This window comes from Sorex araneus, chromosome 8, assembly GCF_027595985.1.
Source record: "Sorex araneus isolate mSorAra2 chromosome 8, mSorAra2.pri, whole genome shotgun sequence".
NCBI lineage: Eukaryota > Metazoa > Chordata > Mammalia > Eulipotyphla > Soricidae > Sorex > Sorex araneus.
Genome location: NC_073309.1, coordinates 41,435,854 through 41,460,306, shown reverse-complemented (window position 1 = coordinate 41,460,306; position 24,453 = coordinate 41,435,854). Strand labels below are relative to the sequence as shown.

The 24,453-nt window shown below is 44.6% G+C and overlaps 1 protein-coding gene across 1 annotated transcript in view; it reads left to right on the top strand.

Annotated features, from left to right (window-relative positions):
- The first annotated feature begins 5,457 nt into the window (after nt 1-5,457).
- The window catches only part of LOC101546936 (zinc finger protein 345), a 103,014-nt gene continuing 84,018 nt past the window's right edge, over nt 5,458-24,453 (top strand). The window contains exons 1-4 of the mRNA XM_055145123.1: nt 5,458-6,120; nt 13,661-13,746; nt 20,147-20,273; nt 22,522-22,617. Coding sequence (XP_055001098.1) covers nt 13,738-13,746; nt 20,147-20,273; nt 22,522-22,617 — 232 coding nt within the window. The 5' untranslated portion in view covers nt 5,458-6,120; nt 13,661-13,737. The remainder of the gene's footprint in view (nt 6,121-13,660; nt 13,747-20,146; nt 20,274-22,521; nt 22,618-24,453) is intronic.

Genomic DNA, 24,453 nt, shown 5'->3' with positions numbered 1-24,453 from the left:
AGGCAATGCTCAGGAGTTATTTCTGGCTCTGCACTCGGGAATCACTCCTGGCAGTGCTCGGAGGACTATATGAGATGCTGGGGATCAAACCTGGATTGGCTGCATGAAGGCAAATGCCCTACCTGTTGTACTATCTATCACTCCAGCCCCTCCAGGTCTGCTATTATTAAAATACTTTTTTTGGGGTGGGGAGGAACCTCACTGTCATCCCATTCGTTGCTCATCGATTTGTTCGAGCGGGCACCAGTAACGTCTCTCATTGAGAGACTTATTGTTACTGGTTTTGGCATATCCAATATGCACAGGTAGCTTGCCAGGCTCTGCCGCGTGGGCTCGATACTCTCGGTAGCTTGCCGGGCTCTCCGAGAGGGGTGGAGGAATCGAACTCGGGTTGGCCGCGTGAAAGGTGAATGCCCTACTGCTGTGCTATCGGGAGGAAGCCAAATTAAAATTTATTCAGGGGCCATGGGGATAATCCAGTGATTAGGGCACTTGCTTTACATGCAGCAAACCCTGGTTTTATTCCTCATACTACTTGGTTCCTTGAGCACTACCAGGTGAGTCTTATTGGCCCCTTGAACATGGCTGAGGTGGCTAAGGTAACCTCTGCATCCTTGGTCTTTTGTATTGAACTGTAGTTAAGTTGGCAGAAAATCACCAGGAAGGCTCCCTAACCCCACCCTGAACAAATAAATAAAAATGCATTCATTTAAAATTAAAATTCTAGGGTCCAGAGCAATAGTACAGCGGGTAGGGCATTTGCCTTGCACGAGGCTGACTCGAGTTCAATTCCCCAACATCCCATATGGTCCCCCAAGCTCTGCCCTGAGTACAGAGCCAGAAGAAACCCCTGAGCATCGCTGGGTGTGACCCAAAGAGAAAAAAAATAATTAAAAATAAAATAAAATAAAATAAAAATTCTAAAGGCCAGATAGAATAGGGGGGGTGCTAAAGTGATGTAGGCAGATAGATAGGGAAAGGCCCTTGGCAATGAGACTCAGGTCAACAAAATATTTGAAAGGAAAATTCTAAAACTGATGAATCTTGTGAATACGAATAAGATCTTGAGCAGCATATCTGAGGAGATTGGACTTCTCCCCATGAAGAAAATTCCTTGAATACCCTAACTTTAGTGATTTAGCCCAGAGAAGACAACGTAACTCTCTCTCTCCAGCCTGAGTCCGTGGCTCCCTGAGAAACCGGGTGGTGGGGATCAACTCCCTGCCTGGCAGACCAACTGGACCTCAGGTGTGGCTTGATGGCCACCTTGTAGGCTGGTGGGCTCAGGTTCGTGCCGATCTGGGGCTTATTGCAGACTTGACCAGTCCTAGTCTTCCCAGGGGTTCATGGGTGACAGAGGCGGAATGGGAGAAGGTGATCATCTTTTTCTCCTCCCAACTCACATGAGCCACCCGGGGGGTTCACAATATCAAAAGCACTTTGGGACTGGAGCAATAGCACAGCAGGTAGGGCGTTTGCCTTACCGGGTTCGATTCCCAGCATCCCATATGATCCCCTGAACACCGCCAGGAGTAATTCCTGAGTGCAGAGCCAGGAGTAACCCCTGTGAATCGCCGGTGTGACCCAAAAAGCAAAAAAAAAAAAAAATATGTATCAAAAGCACTTGGTTTGTTTAATATGAACCCTTGGCCCTTGGCCCATTCTGGTACCCCACATGGTTCCCTGAGCACAGTTAGGAATAGCTTCCAAGAACCACCAGATGTGCCCTTATAAAAACCAAACCAAAACAAAACACTGTGATCTGGAGTACTAGCTGAAAGCACTGGAGAGTAGGGGGCACACGTGGAAAACCTGGGTTTGACCTCTGAGCACTGAGCTGTGAGTAACCCTAAGCAGCACAGGGTGTGGACCCCAAAAAACATATATGTGTATGTGACTGCTGAACATCAAAGAAGACAGGAAAAAATGAGATAAAAAATAAAGTGAAACTGATTTCTGAAACAAAGAGCAAAATGACTGGGTCTGGTAATGAGAAAATGGAGGGTGAATCTCAAGGAACTAATATTTGCTGGGCTAGAAAGAATTCCAGATGGAAAGAGGGAGAAAATGCAGGCTGCGGTTCTCAAAGGAATGCAAGATTTCCCGCAGAGGAAGGCCATCAGCGCAAAGGACCGTCAGACTGAGCCCAGGAGCCGATGCACATAAGGGGCTGGACTCTCTCCATGCTTCTTTCTGATGTTCAAAATGTGCATGCGACACTTCTCAGTTGCAAAGCCAAAGGGCAGACCTCATATTCGGTCAGTGTGGCCCCAAACTGAAGATCTAATTCTATGTCCACATGGTTCCAAGCCAGCGCAAGGTCAGCTGATCTGGAGCACATATGTATGTCCTTGGAGCAGGGTGATCTCCATGTCTGCCTGCCCCCCAGAGTCCATCCTGAACAGTGTTCAGTTCTTCTTCATGCACTCCAGTCTAATGGTGAACAGCTGGTACAATTGGTGTAATTAAATCTTTTCTGGATGGTAACTAGAAGTTGATCTTCGAGAGATTCTCTTTACAGTTCTGTTCACAGCAAAAGAGAAAACAACTCAAGTTGGTGGTCACTCGGCGTCCATGTTTGGTTTCTGTTATTAAATGTCTGCTTTTTTGCTCTTATCAATCTGCTTGTTGCTTCTTTATTTGACAACCCTGAAGAATCCAGAGGAACATGGCATGATTCTTTTGCACCAGGTAATTACTACAAACAACATTTAAAATGTCACAAAGTATAGCACTGAATTCAAGAACCTGGGCCCCATAGATTTCAACCTTCATGATGTCATTTATCTGACTTTATGATCTCATCATTTATGATCTCATCCTTTATGATGTCATCTAGCTGAAAAAAGAACTATTCAGGTACAGTGACCTTCCTAAAGAGAGGACAGTTGTATGAAGTGGTGACAGTTCTATGAAGAGAAAGATCATAGGGAGGGCAAGACTAGAAATATGGCCCTAAGGAAGAGTTATCTGTATAGAAGGTCACTAGGGGAAGTCTAGGTAGTGTTGGCCTAGGCTAAGGCCAGTGACCCAGGTGACTTAATGACCAGAAAATAATCACAACATCCTTCATCTGTTTTACTGACCCACCTACTTTATTTATTTATTTATGCTTTTTCTGGGGAGGGGGGGTCACTCCATACCAGATGCTGGGGATCAAATCTAGGTCAGCCATGTGCAAAGCAATCACCCTACCCACTGTGCAATCACTCTGTCTCCAACCCACCTACTTTATTTATTTTTAATAAATTTTTTATTTTGCTTTTCAGGTCACACCCAGCGATGCACAGGGGTTACTCCTGGCTTTACACTCAGGAATTACCCCTGGCGGTGCTGGGGGACCATATGGGTTGCTGGAAATCGAACCCGGGTCGGTCAAGTGCAAGGCAAACGCCCTACCTGCTGTGCTATCACTCCAGCCCCATCCCCAACCTACCTACTTTAAACACAGTGAGAGATGCTTGCCCAAGCACCTTTTATTAAAAAGATGTAAAATGAAGGGGCTAGAGTGAGATTACAGCAGGTAGGGCATTTGCCTTGCATGTGGCTGACCCGGGTTCAATCCCTGGCATTCCTGAGTACAAAGACTCCTTAAGCTCAGAATAAACCCTGAGCACTGCTGGATATGACCAAAATTTAAAAAAATGTGAAAAGGGATCACAGGGCTGGAGCGATAGCACAGCGGGTAGGGCTTTTGCCTTGCATGCGGCCGACCCAGGTTCGATCCCTGGCATCCCATATTGTCCCTAGCACCACTAGAAGTAATTCCTGAGTGAAGAGCCAGGAATAACTCCTGAGCATCACTGGGTGTGACCCAAAAATAAAATAAAATAAATCATTTTCTTCCTTTCTCTGAATTCTCCTTAAGGAGACTGCTCCAGAAACCTGGAGTTTCCCTGCCATCTTTTTCCTTTCCCTTCTTTGAAAATCTCTGGTGTTTGAGAGATAGTATAGCAGGTAAGGTGCTTGTCTTGTTCAGCATCTGGCCGGCCGGGGTTTGATCCCCGGTACCTGATCCCCGGTACCTCTTATGGTCCCTTCTGGCTATCCAAAAACAACAAAACAATATTTTCTGAATTCTGCCATTTGATCTCCCAGTTGAAACTGGTCCACTGAGGCCAGAGAGATAAGACAATAGGTAGAGAAATTGCCTTGCTCGCAGTTGACCCAGGTTCAATCCCTGGCACCACATATGATCCCCCTAAATCTGCCAGGAATGATTTCTGCATGCAGATAGCACAGCAGGTATGGCCCCCAAACAAGACAAAACAAACAAAACAGATAAACGCAAAAATCTCAAAAACTTAGATCTCTCGCTTCTAAACCATCATCAACAAAGAGCAGTCTGTAGAGAAATGACAGGACACACAAAAAAAAGCAGCTTTAGATTTCTGAGGGTGGATAATTGAGAGTAAGCTATACTTAAGGTTTTAGCATATTCCTCTGTTGTTCTATTGGTATAAGAGTTTAGAGCAGTCTACACTAAAGAACATATCCTGCTTTTAGGCAAAAATCGGGGTAGGCAGATCAGGAACATTTTAAGGATAAAAAGAAATAGGGAGGATAGAGAGATTTTCCCTCCGTAAATGAACCTTAACTGCCTTCAGATCAAAAATAACTTGCAGTTAAAAAAGGCAGAGTTGGGGATGACAGTCTGATTTCTTTCTGGTACAGTCTTAACAAAAAAAAATTGGGAAGGGGGACACAATCAGCTCATTGGATTATTTTTTGGCAGTGCTCCCTAGGGGATATCAGGAATCGAACTCAGTTCCACCACGTGCAAGGTAGATGCTCTACCCGCTGTACTATCATTCTGGCTCCCCCAGGCACTGTCTTGTTGTGGGGTCCTGAAACACAGCGAGGCCAGGACTCGCACTCAGGCGCACGTGGCACCACACCGAGTCCTAGCAAATGCTAGTAGCCCTGGGGCATCACCGTTGGGGCCACCGCCCTTACCCAACATACAGAAGCGGATGCCTGCGTGCAAGCCGGACTCGGGACTGTAATCTCTAAATCCCCGTTCTAGTTTCAGAGTAACTATCGCCCAGCGGCTTGGCCACACGAGCCTCCAGAACGCCGGCCACGCCCCCTCCTATCGCGCCTGCGCAACACAGCTAGACGCGCTCGCTCCGGGGAGCGCTGGTTCCCTGCTCCCGGGGGCTGGGCGGGGCGGGGCGCGGCTCGGAGAAGCCGAGACGAAAAGCGGAATTGGCCCACCTCCCCCGATTGGGACGACAACTCCAACCCGGCACCAGGCCCTGATCATTCTTGGTAGCAGCGGCTATTCACAGGGTCATCTTTAAAAAGAGTTGAGAAGCACGACTCGTGGGTTTCCCCTCTGGGCAGCCCCGTGAGCAACTGACCCGCGCCCCCAGCCCAGCCCAGCTGGACCGGGCGCCGGGCGCTCCCGTCCCCCGCCCCTCTCCGTGCGCGTGCGCATTCGGGCCCGAGGCCGGCTGGCCGTGAATCCCCGCAGCTCGGACCCGCGGGGCTGGACGCTGCCCGTTGCCTGGAGAGGCCCGGGCTCCCCGAGCCTTGCTCCGCCGCGAGGAAACTGGCGCGCGACGAGGCGATCAGGCCTGGAGGCTGAGGGGGCGGTCCGTTTTCTCCCCAGAGGGGCTTGTGGGCCTCGGACCCGGTCGGCGTGGGTGTGGCAGAAAGCGGGGGCCGGACTGGGTTTGTGGGCGCGGCTTCTTCTGCCGGGCGGTATCCTAAGGTCCTGCCCCACGCCGTCCCCTCAGCCTCCTAGGCCGGGCCGGGCAGAGAAGATCCACTTTCTTCTCGGTAAGGGGCGCTGCACAGCCCCGCACCCCCACTTCAAGGCGCGCCCCTAGGGTCAGGGAAGGACCCGCTGGACACGGAAGACGCGGTGGGCGGCGGCGGCGCCCAAGCTGCGAGCCCGAACGCGGTCGTCGCGGACTTTTCTCTCGGCTCTTCATTTGTGTGTGCAGGTGGGGGGGAGGGGGTGGACCCAAGATCCAGGAGACCTGGATTTTCTTTGAGTCCGGAAAAGCCTGGGCTGTAACCAGACCTATTTGCTCCCCTAGTCCTGCGAGTCTTCCTAGAAGACCTGCGAAGGGGGAAGGAGCCGCCGCGGCGCCGCCGGCAGCCAGGTTCTCGGTGAGTTTGCACCGTTTCCTTTGTTTCCGTGCCGTTTGGTTTTCCGGGACCCGGGAGTTTCAGATTTCGTTCTCTGGCACCAGTCCCCTTATGAATCCTCCACCTCTTGATATTTGGACCTGGGGATTTTCCTCGGAGTTGATGGCATCGGACCTAATGAGTAGATTTCCCCCTTTCGGGAGCCCCGTGATGGGGTTCCATGATGAATCGAGTGCGCGGTGTTGGCTCCGTGCTCTTGTGAGAACTGATGATGGAAAAACAGCCTCTGCTGATTTACCGTTCATGCTTTTGTTTTCCACCGGGATGTTTAATTTTAGATATGTTTACGTTTATTCGGGGGCCACACCCCCCCTCTGTGCTGGGCAGTTGCTTCGGGCTTTGGTGGGGGACTGGATAATGCCAGGGATGGACCTGGTCAGCTGCTTGCAAGGTAACCCACCCTGTATTTTCTCTCGGGGCGCTTAGATAGGTTTAATGGGACTATTTTATCCCCAAGAGAATTCCATAAATGGAAGTTTTAGTACCAGAGAATGAGATTGGAGGGCTCCCCTTTTAAAAAAAATAACAGCAAAGAAACCCATTGTTCAGGTATTGAAAGAATACAATCTGATGTGTGGTGTATATATGTATGTACACACACACACACACACACACACACACACACAGAGCTAACCTGGGTTCTGAACCTTTTCAGTTTTGGGTTCTGAACTTTTTCGTTTTTGGGCCACAGCTGACAGGTGTTCAGGGATCACTCCTGGTGGTGATAGGGGGCCAATATAGGGTGTTGGGGGAATCAAATCTCTGGAGACTTTTCTCTTGTACTATTTCTTCTCTACTGTCAATTTCAGAAATAACTAAGATAAAACTAGTGAATTACTGAAGTGCAGTTATCAAAAGTTTATTGTACACACACCCCAAAGGCAACTTGAGAACCAGGAGTACTCAAACCAAGGAATACTCAAACCAAGTAGGGGCTATATTTTCAACAGTTTCTAGAGGAGGCAGTGACTGTTATTCTTCACAGTAATCCTTTTGACTCTCAGACTATTTGTCTTGATTTTGGCCTACACTGGGCTGTGCTTACTCCTGACTGGGCTCAGGGGGTCAGTGGGGTATAAGAGATAGAACCTGAGTCAGCTGAGTACCAGGCATACTGTTGCATACTACTGCTCCCCTTGTCAGACATTATAAATAAGGGAATTAAACTAAGCATCTTTTTAGGGGCCTGAGGGTAGGTCATTTCAATTCCTAGAAAGTGTGTGGCTCATTGGAAGTGAGCTTCATTAGCTGCTGCTGTTGAGTGAGTCTTATTCCCTATCAACTTTCTGTAGTTAATGAAAATGTAAAGTTCATTATGATGGGCTGTTTGCAAGCAGGAAAATCAGTCAGACCCTCAAGTGTTCCAGAACAGGAATTCTTGTTGTTTTCTTTTTGTTTGTTGGGGGTGGCACATCTAGAGGTACTTAAGGCTTATTCCTGGCTCCTCTGCATTCAGGGATCACTCTTGGTAGAGCTCAGGACTATCATATACTGTGCCAAGGATTGAACCCTTGTCAGCCATGTGCAAGTGTCCTACCTGCTGTACTACATGAAAAATCAACTTTGGACTTTTCCTTGTGGATTTTCTCTCTCTCTCTCTCTCTCTCTCTCTCTCTCTCTCTCTCTCTCTCTCTCTCTCTCTCTCTCTCTCTCTCTCTCGCTCTCGCTCTCTCTTCTCCTCCCCCTCCCCGTCTCTGCCTCTTTTGCTTTCTCTCTCTCTCTTTCTCTTTGGTTGGCTACACCCGCTTGTGCTCAGGCTTACTCTTGGCTTTGTGCTCAGGGGTGGTGCTCTGTGGACCATCTGTGATACTGAGATCAATCCTGATTGAGTCCACCAGTAAATAAGGGCCAGGAAGACTGCTCCACGGTTGGAAGCCTGCCTCATGAGCTGGGGGAGAAGGCAGCTGGGATAGAGAAGGGATCACTAAGTCAGTGATGGTTGGAGGGATCGCTTGAGGTGGGAGATGTGTGCTTAAAGTAGATAAAGGACCAAACATGATGGCCTCTCAGTATCTGTATTGCAAGCATAATGCCTAAAAGTAGAGAGAGAGTAAGAGGAAAATTACCTGCCACAGAGGAAAGGGGAGGGATGGGATGGTGGGGAGAGGAATACTGGGGACATTGGTGGTGGAAAATGTATATTGGTGGAGGGATGGATGTTCAATCATTGTATGACTAAAATTCAAACATGAAAGCTTTGTAACTGTATCATGGTGACTCAATAAAAAAAAAAAGTAAGCTTTGGGCACCAGTGGATGTGGCCCAAAAACAAAAGTTAAATTAAATATTAAATCTAAAGAAAAAAAAAGCCTGAGTCCACTACTTATGACACAAGCATTTTACCCACTGTTCTATCACTCCAGCACCTCTGTGGATTTTTATGGTAGCAAAAAATTCTTTTAAGGTTATACATAGAAGTGTGTGTGTGTGTGTGTGTGTGTGTCTCTGTGTGTGTGTCTGTGTGTGTCTGTGTATATATGTTTCGTGATATCAAAGTTGTTGGAGGCTGAACAAGCTCGATCTCCATCCACATCTAGAATTAATGTCTGAAATATGAAGGAAGAATGGGGGGCATACTGACAATGCTTAGGGGTTACTCCTAGCTCTGCACTCAGGAATCACTTCTGATGGTGCTTGGTGGACCATAAAGGATGCTGGGACCTGAACCTGAGTTGGCTGCATGGAAGACAAGCACTTTATCCACTATGCTGTTGGGTAATCCAGCCCTAGCGGGAAGAATTTTTGAGATAATCTTTTTTTTTTTTTTTTTTTTTTTTTTTTGCTTTTTGGGTCACACCCAGCGATGCACAGGGGTTACTCCTGGCTTTACACTCAGGAATCACCCTTGGCGGTGCTCAGGAGACCATATGGGATGCTGGGAATCGAACCCGGGTCGGCCGCGTGCAAGGCAAACGCCCTACCCGCTGTGCTATCACTCCAGCCCCCTTGAGATAATCTTCTTAGAAAAATCATCATCATCATTGTCATCATCCTGTTGATCGTCGAATTCCTCAAGCTGTCTCAGTAACATCTCCATTTGTCCTAGACCTGAAATTTTAGAAGCCTATCTTTACTCATCCTTTCCAATGGTGCCACATTGGAAGCTCTTTCAGGGTCAGGGGAATGAGATCCATCATCGTTACTGGTTTTGGCATATGAATATGTCACGGGGAGTTTATAAGGCTCTCCCATGGGGGTAGGAAACTCTCGGTAGCTTGCCAGGTTCTCCCAGAGGGAGATGTCACGCGGCCACACTTACTATTTTCTTAGAAAAATAGTAAACAACAATACGGAAGTGGTTAAGTAAACTATGCCCATCCACGTGATGGCATAATAAAAACTATGCTAAAACTTTTGTTTGTGGCTCTAAAACAAAAGTTGTAAGAAAAAAAGGTACTGTAAAAATGAGGGGTTTTAATATTTTGGCTTTTTTTAAATTATATATTATGTGTAATTAGTTTTTTTAAGAATTTGTTAACTTCTGTGTGTTTCTTGAACACTGAGACCAGAATTTAGAACCTACTTTTCAGGGATTTAATAATTGGCTTTATACTGTCTGGTATCATTGTCATCCCATTGTTCCTCGATTTACTTAAGCAGGCAACAGTAAGTCTCTATTCCTCCCAGCCCTGAGATTTAAGCAGCCTCTCCTTACTCATCTTTCTCAATGATTGGAGGCTCTGTCAGGGTCAGGGGAATGAGACCTATCGTTACTGTTTTTGGCATATTGAATACGCCACAGGTAGCTTGCCAGGCTCTGCCCAATTGTCTGGGTAAGTGGCTTAAATGGTAGCTCATGCCCAGCAAGATTGAAGCCCTGAGGGCTGAGTACTGCTGGAGTGGCCCCTATTAAAAAATATTAGTGGGATATTTCCCATGGGACCCTGTACTCTCCCCACTTCTCCAGCTCATTCAGGTGTCTTTACTTTTTTCCCTTAAATTTACTCTTCTCCAACAATATTGGGACCCAGGTTGGGGCTGAACTCAAGATTATTAAGCAGAAGCTGTGAAATTAGCGCTCGCTCTCTCTCTCTCTCTCTCTCTCTCTCTCTCTCTCTCTCTCTCTCTCTCTCTCTCTCTCTCTCTTTCTGTGTGTGTGTGTGTGTGTGTGTGTGTGTGTGTGTGTATGTGTGTGTGTTTGATGGTCTCTTAACATTTTGGTAATACCACAAAACAGGGTGCTGATGAGAAACAATAGTTAAAGATTGGTAGGAATTATAATTTCAGTCACACTGACTTTCTCCTTTTTGTTACTAGTAATGAGGCTTAATTAGTTTTCCTAATGATTATAAAGTACCCTATACTGGGGTTGGAGCGATAGTATAGCAGGTAGGTCATCGACCTTGCACAAGGCCAATCTGGGTTCAATCCTTAGCATCCTGTATAGTTCCCTGAGTACCACCAGGAGTGATTCCAGAGCACAGAGCCAGGAGTAACTCCTGGGCATCACCGGGTGTGTATTCAAAAAATGAGTATGAAACCTGCTGCTCTTCTCACCGCCGCTGTTACCCCCCATTCCAGGGCAGCCAATGGCAATGGGCGAGTGAAGGAGGAAATGAGGGCCAGGCTGGTTGGTATCAATTGCAGTTTATTCCAGTCTCATCTCCATTTTCTCCTGATTTTCCTTCCCCAGATTCCCTTCATCCCTCCTCTTGATTCTCCCCATACCCACTCTTACAGCCTGAGTTAACTCCCAAATCATGAGGAGATTGGGGTAGCAATTACACATAACTGTGATCATACAATCAACAGATGTAAGGTCTCTCCCTCAGGGGAATCTTCCAGAACAAACTCTGATTCAGCAAGAAGACCTGCCTAAGAGCAAAATACCATCTGTGGGGGTGTTTCTCCTTCCCTTAGTTCAACAGCCATTTAAGTTTTTTCTTTCTCTCTTTTCTTTTTTGCTTTTCGGGTCACACCCAGCGATACACAGGGGTTACTCCTGGCTCTACATTCAGGAATTACTCCTGGCGGTGCTGGGGGACCATATTGGATGCTGGGAATCAAACCCGGGTCAGCCACATGCAAGGCAAACGCCCTACCTGCTGTGCTATCACTCCAGCCCCCCAACAGCCATTTAAATGTTCATCTTAATTCTTCTTCTTAATAATATTAGTTATTTTGTAGGGGCTGGAGTGATAGCACAGCGGGTAGGCATTTGCCTTGCATGCGGCTGACCCTGGTTCAATTCCCAGCATTCCATATGGTCCCCTGAGCACCGCCAGGGGTAATTCCTGAGTGCAAAGCCAGGAGTAACCCCTGTGCATTGCCGGGTGTGACTAATAAAATATTCCTCATTTTGTATGGACATAGATACATTAAGCTTATAGGATGGCTCTCGCTATAGATCTCAGACTACAGTGCTCAGGACAGATTAGTCTTTCCTAACCCTAGCAGGGTCCTAATCCAGTTGTTACTTTTTGGATTGTGACAGAATTTGTACATGACTGTGCTCTTAACTTTTAGTTAAGTATTAAGCTGGTTGGCCTGGTGCATTTTGATTCCAGGGTAGCACACAGCTTGTGCTGGGACTATCCAGTTACTTGTTGGGACCCTGCTTTTGGGGTGCTAGGAACTAAGGGCAGTTGAGGCTTAAGTTGAGAAAACAGATGCCCAGGAGTGAATTATTATTTGGAGTCTATTAACTCCCAAGTTACAAAAGCATTGCATTAACTGTTTTCTTGTGTCTATACAAAAAGGACATTGCTCTGAAGTAACTATGCAAAGGACATAAGGAGAATAGAGAAGCAAAATTTCACTTACAAATCCAGTGTCCTTGAAGGATCTGACTTTGCAAGTTAACAGCGTCTGATTAGGGGATAAAGGTGATTGACCAATTGGAGAAGCAAAGCACAGAGAAGGGGTTACAGATAAACACAGAGGAAAGGCAGTGCCTCAGGATTACTGTGATGGGTGTAACCCAATAAACATAAGCTCTCTGTAGCAAGGGAGAAAGGACATACCAATGTTACCCTAAAATGTTTAGAGCTATATTCCAATAAACAGGAATGGGAGTGCCTCAGATGCATTGTGATGGGTATTACTCAGTAAATCTAGGCTCCCTGTGGCAAGGAAGAAAGCATGTACCAATGTTATCCTACACCTGGTGTGGCAGAAAAACCAAACAGGACCAAGGGCAGGGAAGGAATTTTGTTTGGTTGGAAGATGGCAGACTTATGTTTTAGAAATGTCTTGCCTGTATGTTCACAAGAAGCAGTTTTATAGGAAAATAACTGGAACATGTATTTTCAGAAAGGGCAGATTGCAGGCAACCTGGTGGGTATCAGGGTCTTCAGCAAGTTCCCTTGGGAACTGATTCTCTGAGACATAACCAGTGTTTATTGAAAGAAAGATTCTTACTAAGGGTTCAGTCTCCCCTGGTGTCTTACTTGTATGGTATGAAGTAGACAGCTCTGGTGTTTTATGCAAAAAACTTAATGCTCCTGATCTTTTAGTTATGTGAGTGGTTGAAAAATAAAATTAGTGGGGCTGGAGTGAGATAACACAGCGGGTAGGGCATTTGCCTTGCACGCAGCCGACCGGGGTTTAATTTTACCCAGCATTCCATATAGTCCCCTGAGCACCAGGGGTAATTCCTGAGTGCATCGCCGTATGCGACCCATAAAACAAAAAAGAAAAAGAAAAAAAATAGTGATAATTTCTTAGAAAATGAAGCTGAGAAAACCAAAATTATTTTGGGCCTGGAGAGATAGTACAGTGGGTAAGGCACTTGCCTTGCACATTGCTGACCCGGATTCTATCCCTGGCATCCCATGTGGTTCCCTGGGCACCACCAGGAGTAATTCCTGAGTATATAGCTAGGGGTCAGCCCTGAGCATTACCAGATGAGGCCCTAAAAGCAAAAAATCAAACCAAGCAAACAAAACTCCCCCCAAATTTTTAAATCTCAAAGAAGACAACTAATTCAAGGAAGGCAGAATATGGCAAGAGATAATACAGAGATTAAGGCATTTGCCTTGCAGATGATCGAGCTGGATTCAATTCCTGTTACTACTTTGGTTCCCCTGAGCATAGAGCCAGGAGTAAGCCTTGAGCCAGAAGTAAGCCTTGAGCATCATCAGATATGGTCCCAAGAATGCAAAAACCTGTTTGTGTAGGGGACTAACAGGAAACTCTCCCTCTTTTTTGTTTTTGTTTTTGTTTTTGTTTTTTGGGTCACACCTGGTGATGCACAGGGGATACTCCTGGTGATGCACTCAGGAATTACTCCTAGTGGTCCTCAGGGTACCATATAGAATGCTGGGAATCGAATCCGGGTCACCCCATGCAAGGCAAATGCCCTACCTGCTGTACTATCACTCCAGCCCACAGAAAACTCTCTTAATAGAGACAAGTGCCTTCTGCAGAAGAGTGTTCATGTGCAAGTGATTTTCTCTGGTCTGGGGAGATAACATCTCCAGGAATTGAGATGCACTGTGAATATATTAAAGTGTGGGAGCTCTGAGGCAGTTGTTTTCATTGTTTCATGTTGTTCCCTTAGCTCTGACTTCTATGGACTCTGCTTCACCAGTAAATGATCTTTGAGAAAAACGGACCATTTCTTGGAACCCTAAAACCATGGCTCATGTAAGTTGGTGTTTCTATATGAAATACTGCAGGATTTTTCCTAGGATATGTGAATATTCTCATTACTTACCCTAGAACTTTCTGAGAATCCCTCTTGATAGCTTTTCCCCATTTTTTTTGGTTTCATTTTGTTTTTATTTTGGGGTCACACTCAGCACTGCTCAGGGCTTACTCCTCCTGGGTCTGTGTTCAGGAATCACTCCTGGTAGTGCTCCTGGACCATAGTGGTGGGGATTGAACCAGGGCCAGTTGCGTGCAAGGCAAGTTCCTTAACTGCTGTATTATCTCTGTGACCCTCTCTCCCATTCTTATAAGAGCAGCCCACATCCTTCCTCTTCATACACTTGTGAATTTGCCAAATCATTCTGTTTCTCTTTGATGTTCGCTCTAGGTCTTGAGCATTGATAAAGCAGAAAAGAAACACCCACAGAAATGAATTCCCTATGGGGAGATATTTAAACGGAGACTGTCAGAACTGGGAACACTATACTGGAGACTGTCCAAAAGAATTATAAGGGGCCGGAGTGGTAGTTCACTGGGGAGGGTGACCAACCCAGGTTTGATCCCTGGCATCTCATATGGTCCCCTGAGTGCTGCTAGGAGTAATTCCTGAATGCAGAATCAGGAGTAATCCCTGATCATTGCTGGGTGTGACCCAAAAAAGCAAAAACAAAGAAAATGAAAGAATTATACTATGAGCTACATACATAATTTAAAATCTTGGGGCCGGAGAGATAGTATAGTGGGTAGGGTGTTTTCCTTGCATGCGGCTGACCTGTATTTGATCCTTGGTTCCCATAGAGTCTGTACAGTCCCCTGAGCCCCACCAAGTATAGAACCAGGAGTAAACCCTGAGCATTGCTGGGTATGACTCAAAAACCAACAAAACAAAAAAGCAAACCCCAGAACACCAATAACAAAGATGGAATATTGGGGCTGGAGAGATAGTACAGTGGATAAAGTGCTTACCTTGCAAGCAGCTGACCCAGGTTCGATCCCTGCATCCCTTAAGATCCCCTGAGCATCATCAGGAGTTGATTCCTGAGTGTAAAACCAGGAGTAACCCTGAGCATTGCTGAATGTGGACCTGCCCCTCCTTCCGCTCCCCCCCCGAATAAGAGAGAGAAGAGAAAAATGATAGAATAGAGAGAGATAGTACAGAAGGTAAGGTGCTTGTCATACATGTGGCAAATCCAGGTTCAATCCTCAACATCACATTTGTTCCCCTGAGCTCCACCTGGAGAGTTCCCTGAACACTGAGGCAGGAGTAAGGCCTGAACTCTGCAGGGTGTGGCCCAACTCCTATCACCACAAAAATGATGGAATAGAGGGTTAAAAATACGAATCAAGGGGATGGAGCGATAGCACAGCGGGTAGGGCATTTGCCTTGCACACGACCGACCGACCCGGGTTCGATTCCCAGGATCCCATATGGTCCTCTGAGCATCGCCAGGAGTAATTCCTGAGTGCAGAGCCAGGAGTAACCCCTGTGCATTCCTGGGTGTGACCCAAAAAGCAAAAAAAAAAAAAAAAAAGGAATCAAGTGGTACAACAAACACAGACCAAGCACATGAGAAGCCCTGAGATCATTCCCTATGAGTTCATTCCCTGTGACCATATGCCCTCCAAACACTGCCAGTTCATCCATATAAAAATGTATTCAAGGGGCCAGAGATAGTGCAGCAGGTAGGTAGGGTGTTTTGCCTTGCATGTGGCCAATCTGGGTTCAATCCCATGCATCCCATATGGTTCCCTGAGCATCACCAGGGGTGATTCCTGGGTGCAGAACCAGGAGTAATCCCTGAGCACTATTGGGTGTGGCCCAAAGCCCCCCCCCCCCCGCAAAAAAAGTATTTAAGGGGCTGAAGTGATAGTACAGTGTGTCTGGCACTTGCCTGGAACACTGTGGACCCAGATTTGATCCTCACACCATATGGTCTCCCAAGTCCCACCAGCACTGAGCCCTGAGCACAGAATAGTAGTAAGACCTGAACATTGCAGGTGTGACTCAGATGCTACTCTGTACCAAAGAAAAAGCATTCAATAATATGCAAGACACATACATAGTTGTTGCACTTTTTTCTGGAGGAGGGGCAGGACCACACCTAGTGGTGTTCAGGGGTTACTCCTATCTTTGTGCCCCAGGGATCACTCCTGGTGGGTTTGGGGAACCATATGGGGTGTCAGGGATCAGACTTGGGTCGACTGCATGCAAGGCAGGCTCCCTACCTGCTGTACAATCACTCTGACACCAAGTTGTTAATATTTCCTTTTTTTTTTCTTTTTTGGGTCACACCCGGCAATGCACAGGGGTTACTCCTGGCTCTGCACTCAGGAATTACTCCTGGCGATGCTCAGGAGACCATATGGGATGCTGGGAATCGAACCCAGGTTGGCCGCGTGCAAGGCAAACGCCCTACCCGCTGTGCTATCACTCCAGCCCCTGTTAATACTTCTTATGTATCCCATTTTATTTTGTTTTTAGTTAGAATTAAGAACATTTTTTTTGGTTGAAACACTGGGATTTACAATACTGTTAACAATAGGGTTTCATGTATACACTATTCTAAATACCACACCTTCCACTGCTTCCCTCCATCATTGTCTCAGGGTTTCCTCCCAACCACCTCTTATTCCCAGTTCCATCCTCAAAGTTGCATGGCAAATCACATGATTCTGTTCTTTCATTTTTTTGCGGTTTTGAGCCACAGCAATGGTCTTTAGGGTTTATTCTTGGCTCTGTGTTCAGGGATTACTGCTGGCAGAGCTTGGACCATATGCAGTGTGGGGGATTGAACCTGGATCAGCTGCATGCAAACAAGCACCTTACCCACTGTCTCACTGGCCCTCATTTTTCTTATAGCTGAGTAGTATGCCAATGTGGATATACACCATCATTTCTTTTTCTTAAAATTTTTTGTAAATTTTATTTAATTTTTATAAAGTTATTCACAATAATATATTACATTCAGTGTTCCAACACCAAACCAATCACCATTATACCTTCCCACCACCCAAACCTGCCCCAATATCAGGCCCTAAAATGATTTATTTTGTATTGCTTGTTACATTAATTTGCTAAAAATGATCAAAATTTATTTCCTTAGAAGAAAGTGTGTTAAGGTCGTTGTATATCACCCTGGAGCCATAAATCCCTTGTATCAGAGATTACTATCTTTGAGTTCACAAAGTACAAGGGTTCTATGATGCATGAGTTTGGTGGTCAAGAGCCGCCTCCCCTTCCTCCCCAGGCCTTCCTAGAAGAGGAACAAAGAGTGGGAAGACCACACACTGATGTTGAAAATGGCCTGTTTAATGCAGAGCTGCTCTTATACTTACAGAACATTTGAAGGGGTTTGAGGTATAGGACTGCACGCAGGTGTGATTGATCATTTACAGTGGTAGAACATTTCAGCAGAGGCAATTTGCTTGGGGAGATTAACTCAGAGAGACACTCTATCTCCCAGGGACATCTATATATTTTTTATCTTTCCCTTAAGTTGTACATATTAAACAATTAAGTTTACTTCTTAGTAATACTTGCAGTTATTTGGATAAACACAGTAAGAGATATAGATTCCAAAACTTAGTTCTCTGGGCTCTTGAGAACAAGCAAGACTTTTACATAAATCCCAGATTAAGTCCTCAGGCCAATTCAGTTTGTCCTTTCCCATGGGGATCCTGGCTCTTAAGTCATAACAGATCACATCAAAACCATGCATTTATGCTTTCTAGACTGTCCCATTCGATGCTGGGGTAGCTTTGTTGCTTGCCCCAGGTCTATCCCAGTCCCATGGCGGGACTTCCCTTTTGGAGTGTTAGGAACTATAGCAGCTGAAGCCTGAATCAAGTAATTATGATAGATACCCAGGAGTAGGTATTTTCAGAGTCATTCAACTTCCAATATTAGAAAGACAGCATTAACTGCACTGTCCTTCTGTGTCTAAGTAAAGAACATTGCTCTATAGTAAAATATGAAAAGTCTGTAGGGGAAATAGAAAAGCAAGTGATGTACTACAAATACAAAATCCAGAGTTACCAGAAAGTTTTTACTTAGAAGTAACCAAGATTTGACTTGTCCAACAATGAGATGTAAAACACAAAGGAGGTTAATGATAAACTCGGGGGATCAAGGGTGCTCACAAGAGTACTGGGAGGAGGAAAAGGGGCATTGCACTGATGAAACCTAAAATACTTAGGGTTAGAGATTGATTGCCTTGTACTTTACATCCCATCCAATGTGGTGTGCTACTCCTGGTTTATCAGTGGTATTGAATATGAGATACCGCTCCAGGAATTTTAAAATTATGGTGGGGTGATACAGCTGGTGTTAAATTTTTAACTGGATGGAATACCATTGTTTCTTTATTCATTCATCTGTTCTTAGACATTTGTATAATTTTCCAGATTTTGGCTATGATAAATAGTGCTGCAATGAACATGGGAGCCCAAATGTCTTTTCAGAATGGTGTTTTTGGACCTTTGGGATAGATTCGAAGAAGTGGAATTGCTGGGTCAGATTACTTCTTTGGGGTGTCCATAATGTTTTCAAAGACATTGAATCAGTGAGTGAGGGTTGCTTTCTCCCAACATCCACATCAATAAACTACTGGCTTTTGAAACCCTTTTTTGTGTGTGCTATTCTCACAAATGTGAGATAATATCTCATTGTTCTGATTTGTGTTTCCCTGAGGATTAGCAGGCATTACTTTTTAAAAGCATATGCAATTTAAGTTTTTTAAATCCAACATTGCTAAAATAAAGATATCAAAGTATATTCAGTATAGGAGCTGAAGAGAGAACTCAAAGGACTGGAGTGTGTGCTCTGTATTTAGGAGCCAGAGTCAATGGCCTTTCTAATGAGCTTCTTAAATTACATCACCAAATCGTTCCCAAAGCACTGCCAGAAGCAACTGAACAATATCACTTATGACCCAGAAACAAAAATACCAACAAAATAATATCAATATAAAAATTGTTTAGATACTTTATATTGTTTCTAAGTCTTAAGTGTCTGCTGTATCTTTTATGGTTTCTTTTTATTTTGTTTTTGGGGCTGCACCTCGCAGTGCTTATGGGTTACTCCTGGCTCTACACTCAGGAATCACTCCTGATGGGGTTCAAGGGACCATAGGGGGTACTGGGGATCAAATCCAGGCTGGCCGCATGCAAGGCAAGTGCCCTACCCCACTGTACAATCTCTCCGGCCCCTGCTGTGTATTTTAAATTATAACATGTTTCAATTTGGGTAGTCACAGTTTAGTAACCGCATTGTCTAAGCAAGCATATTACAGCTTTAGAAAGTTTGTGTAACCTAAATTCTAAATATGATTTAATGTGTATAATTAATTATTTATAACAATAACAGTAATAATAACAGGTCTCATTGCCCTGAGCCTGAAAGAGCCTCCAATCATTGGGAAAGACAAGTAAGGAGAGGCTGCTAAAATCTCAAGGCTGGAACGAATGGAGACATTACTGGCACCTGCTTGAGTAAATTGATGACCAATGGGATGGCAGTGATATAATTAATTAATTTTTGGGGGGGTGCCCAGGAAGAATTCAGGGAGCATGGGAGTCACCTCTGGGGGTGCTCAGCTAGCTGGGCTGGTGGGTGAGTACAAGGGTCCAAGGTGCTGCTCAAGCCCTGCACTGCTGGTGCTGGGGTAATCTTGGCCACGCCTGTGGTGTTTGGGGCCTCCATGGCTGTACCCTGAAGTGTCAGGGGACCATGTAGTGCTGGAGAGTAAACTGGGTCGATACCTAAGATAGAACCCCTGTAGTCTCTCTTTTGCCCCAATAATAGAATCAAAAGTATAGAAATATTGGGTTGGAGAAATAGTACAAGAGTAGGGCACTTGTCTTGCATATGGCCAAACCACCAGATTTGATCCTATATGGTCCCTGAGCACCAGTAAATGGGGCCCGCTTCCGCTCCCCCTCCAAAAATTATCGAAATAAACATATCTAGCATCTGTAAAATGAACACTTGTGTAGTGAATTTAAAATATTCAATAAAGACTTATAATTTGAAAGAAAAATGCTTATGACACAATTAATAATGAAGTTACATCTGGAAGGAATTCTTTGATTTTAGTTAAGCTGTACCTAAAATTTTGTTCTCTTTTGTTTTTTTAGATCATACCTAGTAATGCTCAGGGCTGCTTCCAGCTCTGTGCTTTGCTCTCAGTGGTGTTCAGGAATTGAACACAGACCTTCTGCAGGCTAAGCATGTGCTCAGCCTATTGACCCATCTCCCTTGTTCTGATTTTTTTCTTTTAAGAAGGGAAAGGGGAGACGTATATGCAACAGAGATTACATGCATGGCATGCAACATTAAAACACAGCTCTTCAAAGAAGTGAATCATCTTAAAAATTATACATAATTTTATTATTTCAGAATATGGTGGTATTCAGAGATGTGGCTGTAGATTTCTCCCAGGAAGAGTGGAAATATTTGAACTCCTATCAGCGGAATTTGTACAGAGATGTGACATTAGAGAACTACAGCAACTTGGTGTCTGTGGGTAAGTTTATTTGTCAAATAATTAAATTTACCGGACTGAATTTTAGAGCTAGCTTTCTAGACAAAAAAAAGTCTAAATATGTGCCTTGTAGTTTGGGAGTTGGTTCCAGTAGTTATTAAGCAATTAATTAGCTCCTTCAGGCTTCACTGACCTTTACATCATCTTTTGCCTTTTTGTTTTTGTTTTTGTTTTCTTGGGCCACCCCCTCCAATTCTCAGGGGTCTCTCCTGGAAAAGATCAGGGTATCGTATGGGGGTATCAGGGATCGAAGCAGGGTGAGCTGCATGCAAGGGAAGCGCTCCACCTGCTGTACTATTTCTATCAGTGTATCTTTTTCAAGATACCTGTGAATTCTTAGCAAAGTTGCTTTTAGAGAAATAGTCTTATACTGTAATCGATGGTTTGTCATTTACTAGTTTTACAGCTATTTGATTTTTTTGTCTTGTTTTTGTTTTGGGGACCATATCCAGCAGTGCTCATGACTTACTCCTTGCTTTGCATTCAGGGATCACTCCTTGTAGGCCCTGGAGACTATTCGGGGTGCTGGAATGGAAGTTACATGTGCTGTGTGGAAGGCAAGCACCCTACCTCCTGTACTATCATTCCAGCCTCCTTAATTGCAGATGCCTGTGAAAGCAGATGCCTGGCTCTGCATACTTATTAGAAAAGCATATACAATGCATGATACCAGGTGGAATCAACAATTAATCAAGTGAACATGTTCTAGTTTACTTACAACTTGTCCTTTTATTCCCTCCCCTCCATTGGTTCATGATTAAAAGTTTAAAACTGGGCTGAAGAGATAGTACAGTGGGTGAGGTGCTTGAATTGCATGTGACTAACTCCTACTTTATCTCTGGCATCCCATATATATGGCTTTCTAAACCCCACCAGTAGTGATCTTGAGCACAGTAAGGAGTAGTCCTGAGCATAGCCCAGCTGTGATAACAACAAAACAGGAATAAAAGTTTAACATCAACTGTGCATTTAATGTTAGATGAGTATCCTGGCAGTGAGTTAGTTATTTTTCACTTAGCAAAAGTGTTTTTTAAAAATGCAAAAATAGTCCTAATTAAGCATAGATAATGCTTATTATGTACTAAGCCTTACTCTAAGAACTTTACCTCTGTTTTTATTTTGTTGAGGGTTGACTTGGACCATACCTGATGCTGCTTGGGGCCATACATGGGGCTCAGGATCCAGCTAAGGTTGATTGCATACTGCACAAGTACCTTCACTCCTGTACTATCTCTTTGGCTAAAGAACTTTTTAAGTTAAACTTTACAATAATTCTGTGGGCAGACATCATAACCACCATCATTATTCTTCCCCTTTTGTTTTTTTTTTTGCTTTTTGGGTCATACCTGGCGATGCACGGGGATTACTCCTGGCTCATGCACTCAGAAATTACTCCTGGCTATGCTCAGGGGACCATATGGGATGCTGGGAATCGAACCTGGGTCGGCCGCATGCAAGGCAAATGCCCTACCTGGCCCCCTTTTCATTTTTGTTTTTTGGCCACACCCAGTAGTGCTCAGGGATCACTCTTGGTGGACTTGGGGGATAATATGGGATGCCAGGGATTGAACCCTGGCCACTGGCATACAAAGCAAGCAAGCACTCTACCTGCTACACTATGGCTCCAGTCCTGTTTTCATAATTATGGTTCTGAAGTAGCTATGTTTTTCTTTTTGTTTGTGTATGTGGGGCCCACACCTGGTGATGCTCAGTGGTTACTCCTGGCTGTGCACATAGGAATTACTTGTGGTTGTGCTCAAGGAACCATATGGGATACTGAGTCAGCCATATGGGTTGGCCACATGCAAGGCAAAATCCTACTCACGTAATGTCATAATGTGTTTTCAATCTCATTGCATTTCTTTGTTCAGGTAAATTCCTTCCTTCCTTCCTTCCTTCCTTCCTTCCTTCCTTCCTTCCTTCCTTCCTTCCTTCCTTTCTTTCTTTCCTTCTTTCTTTTTGTTTGTTTTTTCCTTTTTGGGTCACACCTGGCGATGCACAGGATTCCTCTCTTTTTAAGCTCCAAATATATCCAAAGGACATAAGGGCCATTCTGAGTCTTTCAGGGTCATACCAATAGTGCTGGGGTGGGTGCTGGGAGGAGATGCAGTGCAGAGGATCAAATTTGGACCACCTAACCTGTAAGGTATGTGCTCCATTCCTTTGAATTGAGTTCCTAGGCCTGATCAAATAATTTCTTTAATGTTCCTTTTCTTTTCTTTTCAAGCAGGGTGTTCCTTTTCTAAGCCAGATGTAATTACCCTTTTAGAGCAAGGGAAAGAACCCTGGATGGTTGGGAGGAATGAGAAAAGAAGATGGAGTCTAGGTGAGTAATACTAATAAGGCAGACTTATGCTACTAAACATGGCTAGGAAGAGAACACATTGATTTAAAGAAAATATCCAAGGGATCCTATCAGGTAGGGCACTTGCCTTGCACGCAGCTGATCTGAGTTCAGTCCCTGCTGTCTACCTCATATGGTCTCCTGAGCACTGCCTATAATGATCCCTGAGTGCCTGGAGTACTTCCTGAGTCTGCAGCCAGGAGTAACCTCTGAGCACTGCTGGATGTGGTCCAAAAACAAAAATTAAAAAAACTGATACCTATAAGTGAAGATAATATTTCTGCTCCAATTTTAACTTATTTTGCGCATATTCTGGTCACTTCCTTTTATTAATTTTTTTATTTTTTAACATTTTTTCCAGTTAATGTGTGTGTTTATGTGGTAAACATGTTCTCGTTTTTCTTACAAATATTCAGATGTTTTTTGGTTTGTTTTGGGGTATATCCAGCTGTTCTTAGGGTTCACTCCTGGCTCTGCTCAGAAGTCAATCCTGGCAGGGTTTGGGGGACTATACGGGTTTGGGGGACCATACGGGGTGTCAAGGATTGAACACAGGTTGGTTGCATGCAAACCAATATTAGTCTATTATATGGACCTTGGGAATTTGATGATAATTTTTTTTTTTAGAGTAGTATTTATTTGGGTTGGGGAGGGAGTAGTTTGGAACTATACCTGGAGGATTCTGGCTGCATGGGTCACTTCTGAAGGGGACCATGTGGCCAGGGATTGAACTCAGTCCTCCTACATGCAAAACATTTGCACTAGCAATGAGTAATATCCTTTATCCTAGTGAACTGTTTTTAATTTTTATATCCTTTGTAATCCAATATTAGATTACTTGTCATACTTTATAGCTGAATACTTCTTATGGTTTTGACATTTTAGCCAATTATTGCTTTATTATTTATATCTACTTTTTCTAACTGGGGCCTTTGTTATGCCCATTTCAGATCTCCAATTGCGGAGAGACCGAGTTCCACACATGTTAATGCAAAAGCAAAGGAACATTATTATTAGCCCGAGCCAGCGCTAGCTTAAGCTAGGGTCCAAATCTCATCCAACACAGTGGAGTCTTGACAAGAACCCCAACTCCAACTCACAAGCAGTTTACATAGGGTTGAGTTAAGAAACGGTTTATATACTGGTCTATTTTTAGCATTTCCCTATTACAACAGTGGTCAGCAATTAGACAGCAGGTACCAGTAACATTTGGGGTTCTTTCCAAGAAGGGTGCAGTGACCCCTCATAACTGGAAAGATCCAACTGCCCAGTTTCTTATCTAGATGAATTACTCAATTGGGAGTTTACCAGAAACTGCAAGTCCTGCTTTGGGGAAACAGAAACTGAGGCCTAGCTAAGACGTAATGTTATCTGCAGCTTGTCATGGCTTCTGAGGGGCCTGCTTTTGGGCCTCACAACTTAAATTAACTTTTTCCCCAAAATATAAGATTACCCTAGTTTTATACTGCCTTTTGGCTGAGAGAGATTGACAGGCTGACAGGGAGAGTTAAAGAGAGAGGAAATGAAGAGATAGGACAGCAAGTAAGGCCTTTGCCATGCACACAGCAGAACTGGGTTTGATCCCTGGCATCCCATATGGTCCCTGAGGTCATCACCAAGTATGAGTCCTGAGTGCAGAACCAGAAGTAACTCCTGAACATTGCCAGGTAGGGTCCTAAAATAAAACAAAGTGATTTAAAAGGAAATTTTTAGGATTAGGGAGATAGTATGTAAAGCAGGTGAATGCTTGCCTTGCATTAAACTGACATGCTTTCAATCCCCAGTACCACAGAGGTCCTTTGAGTACTGCCAAGAGTG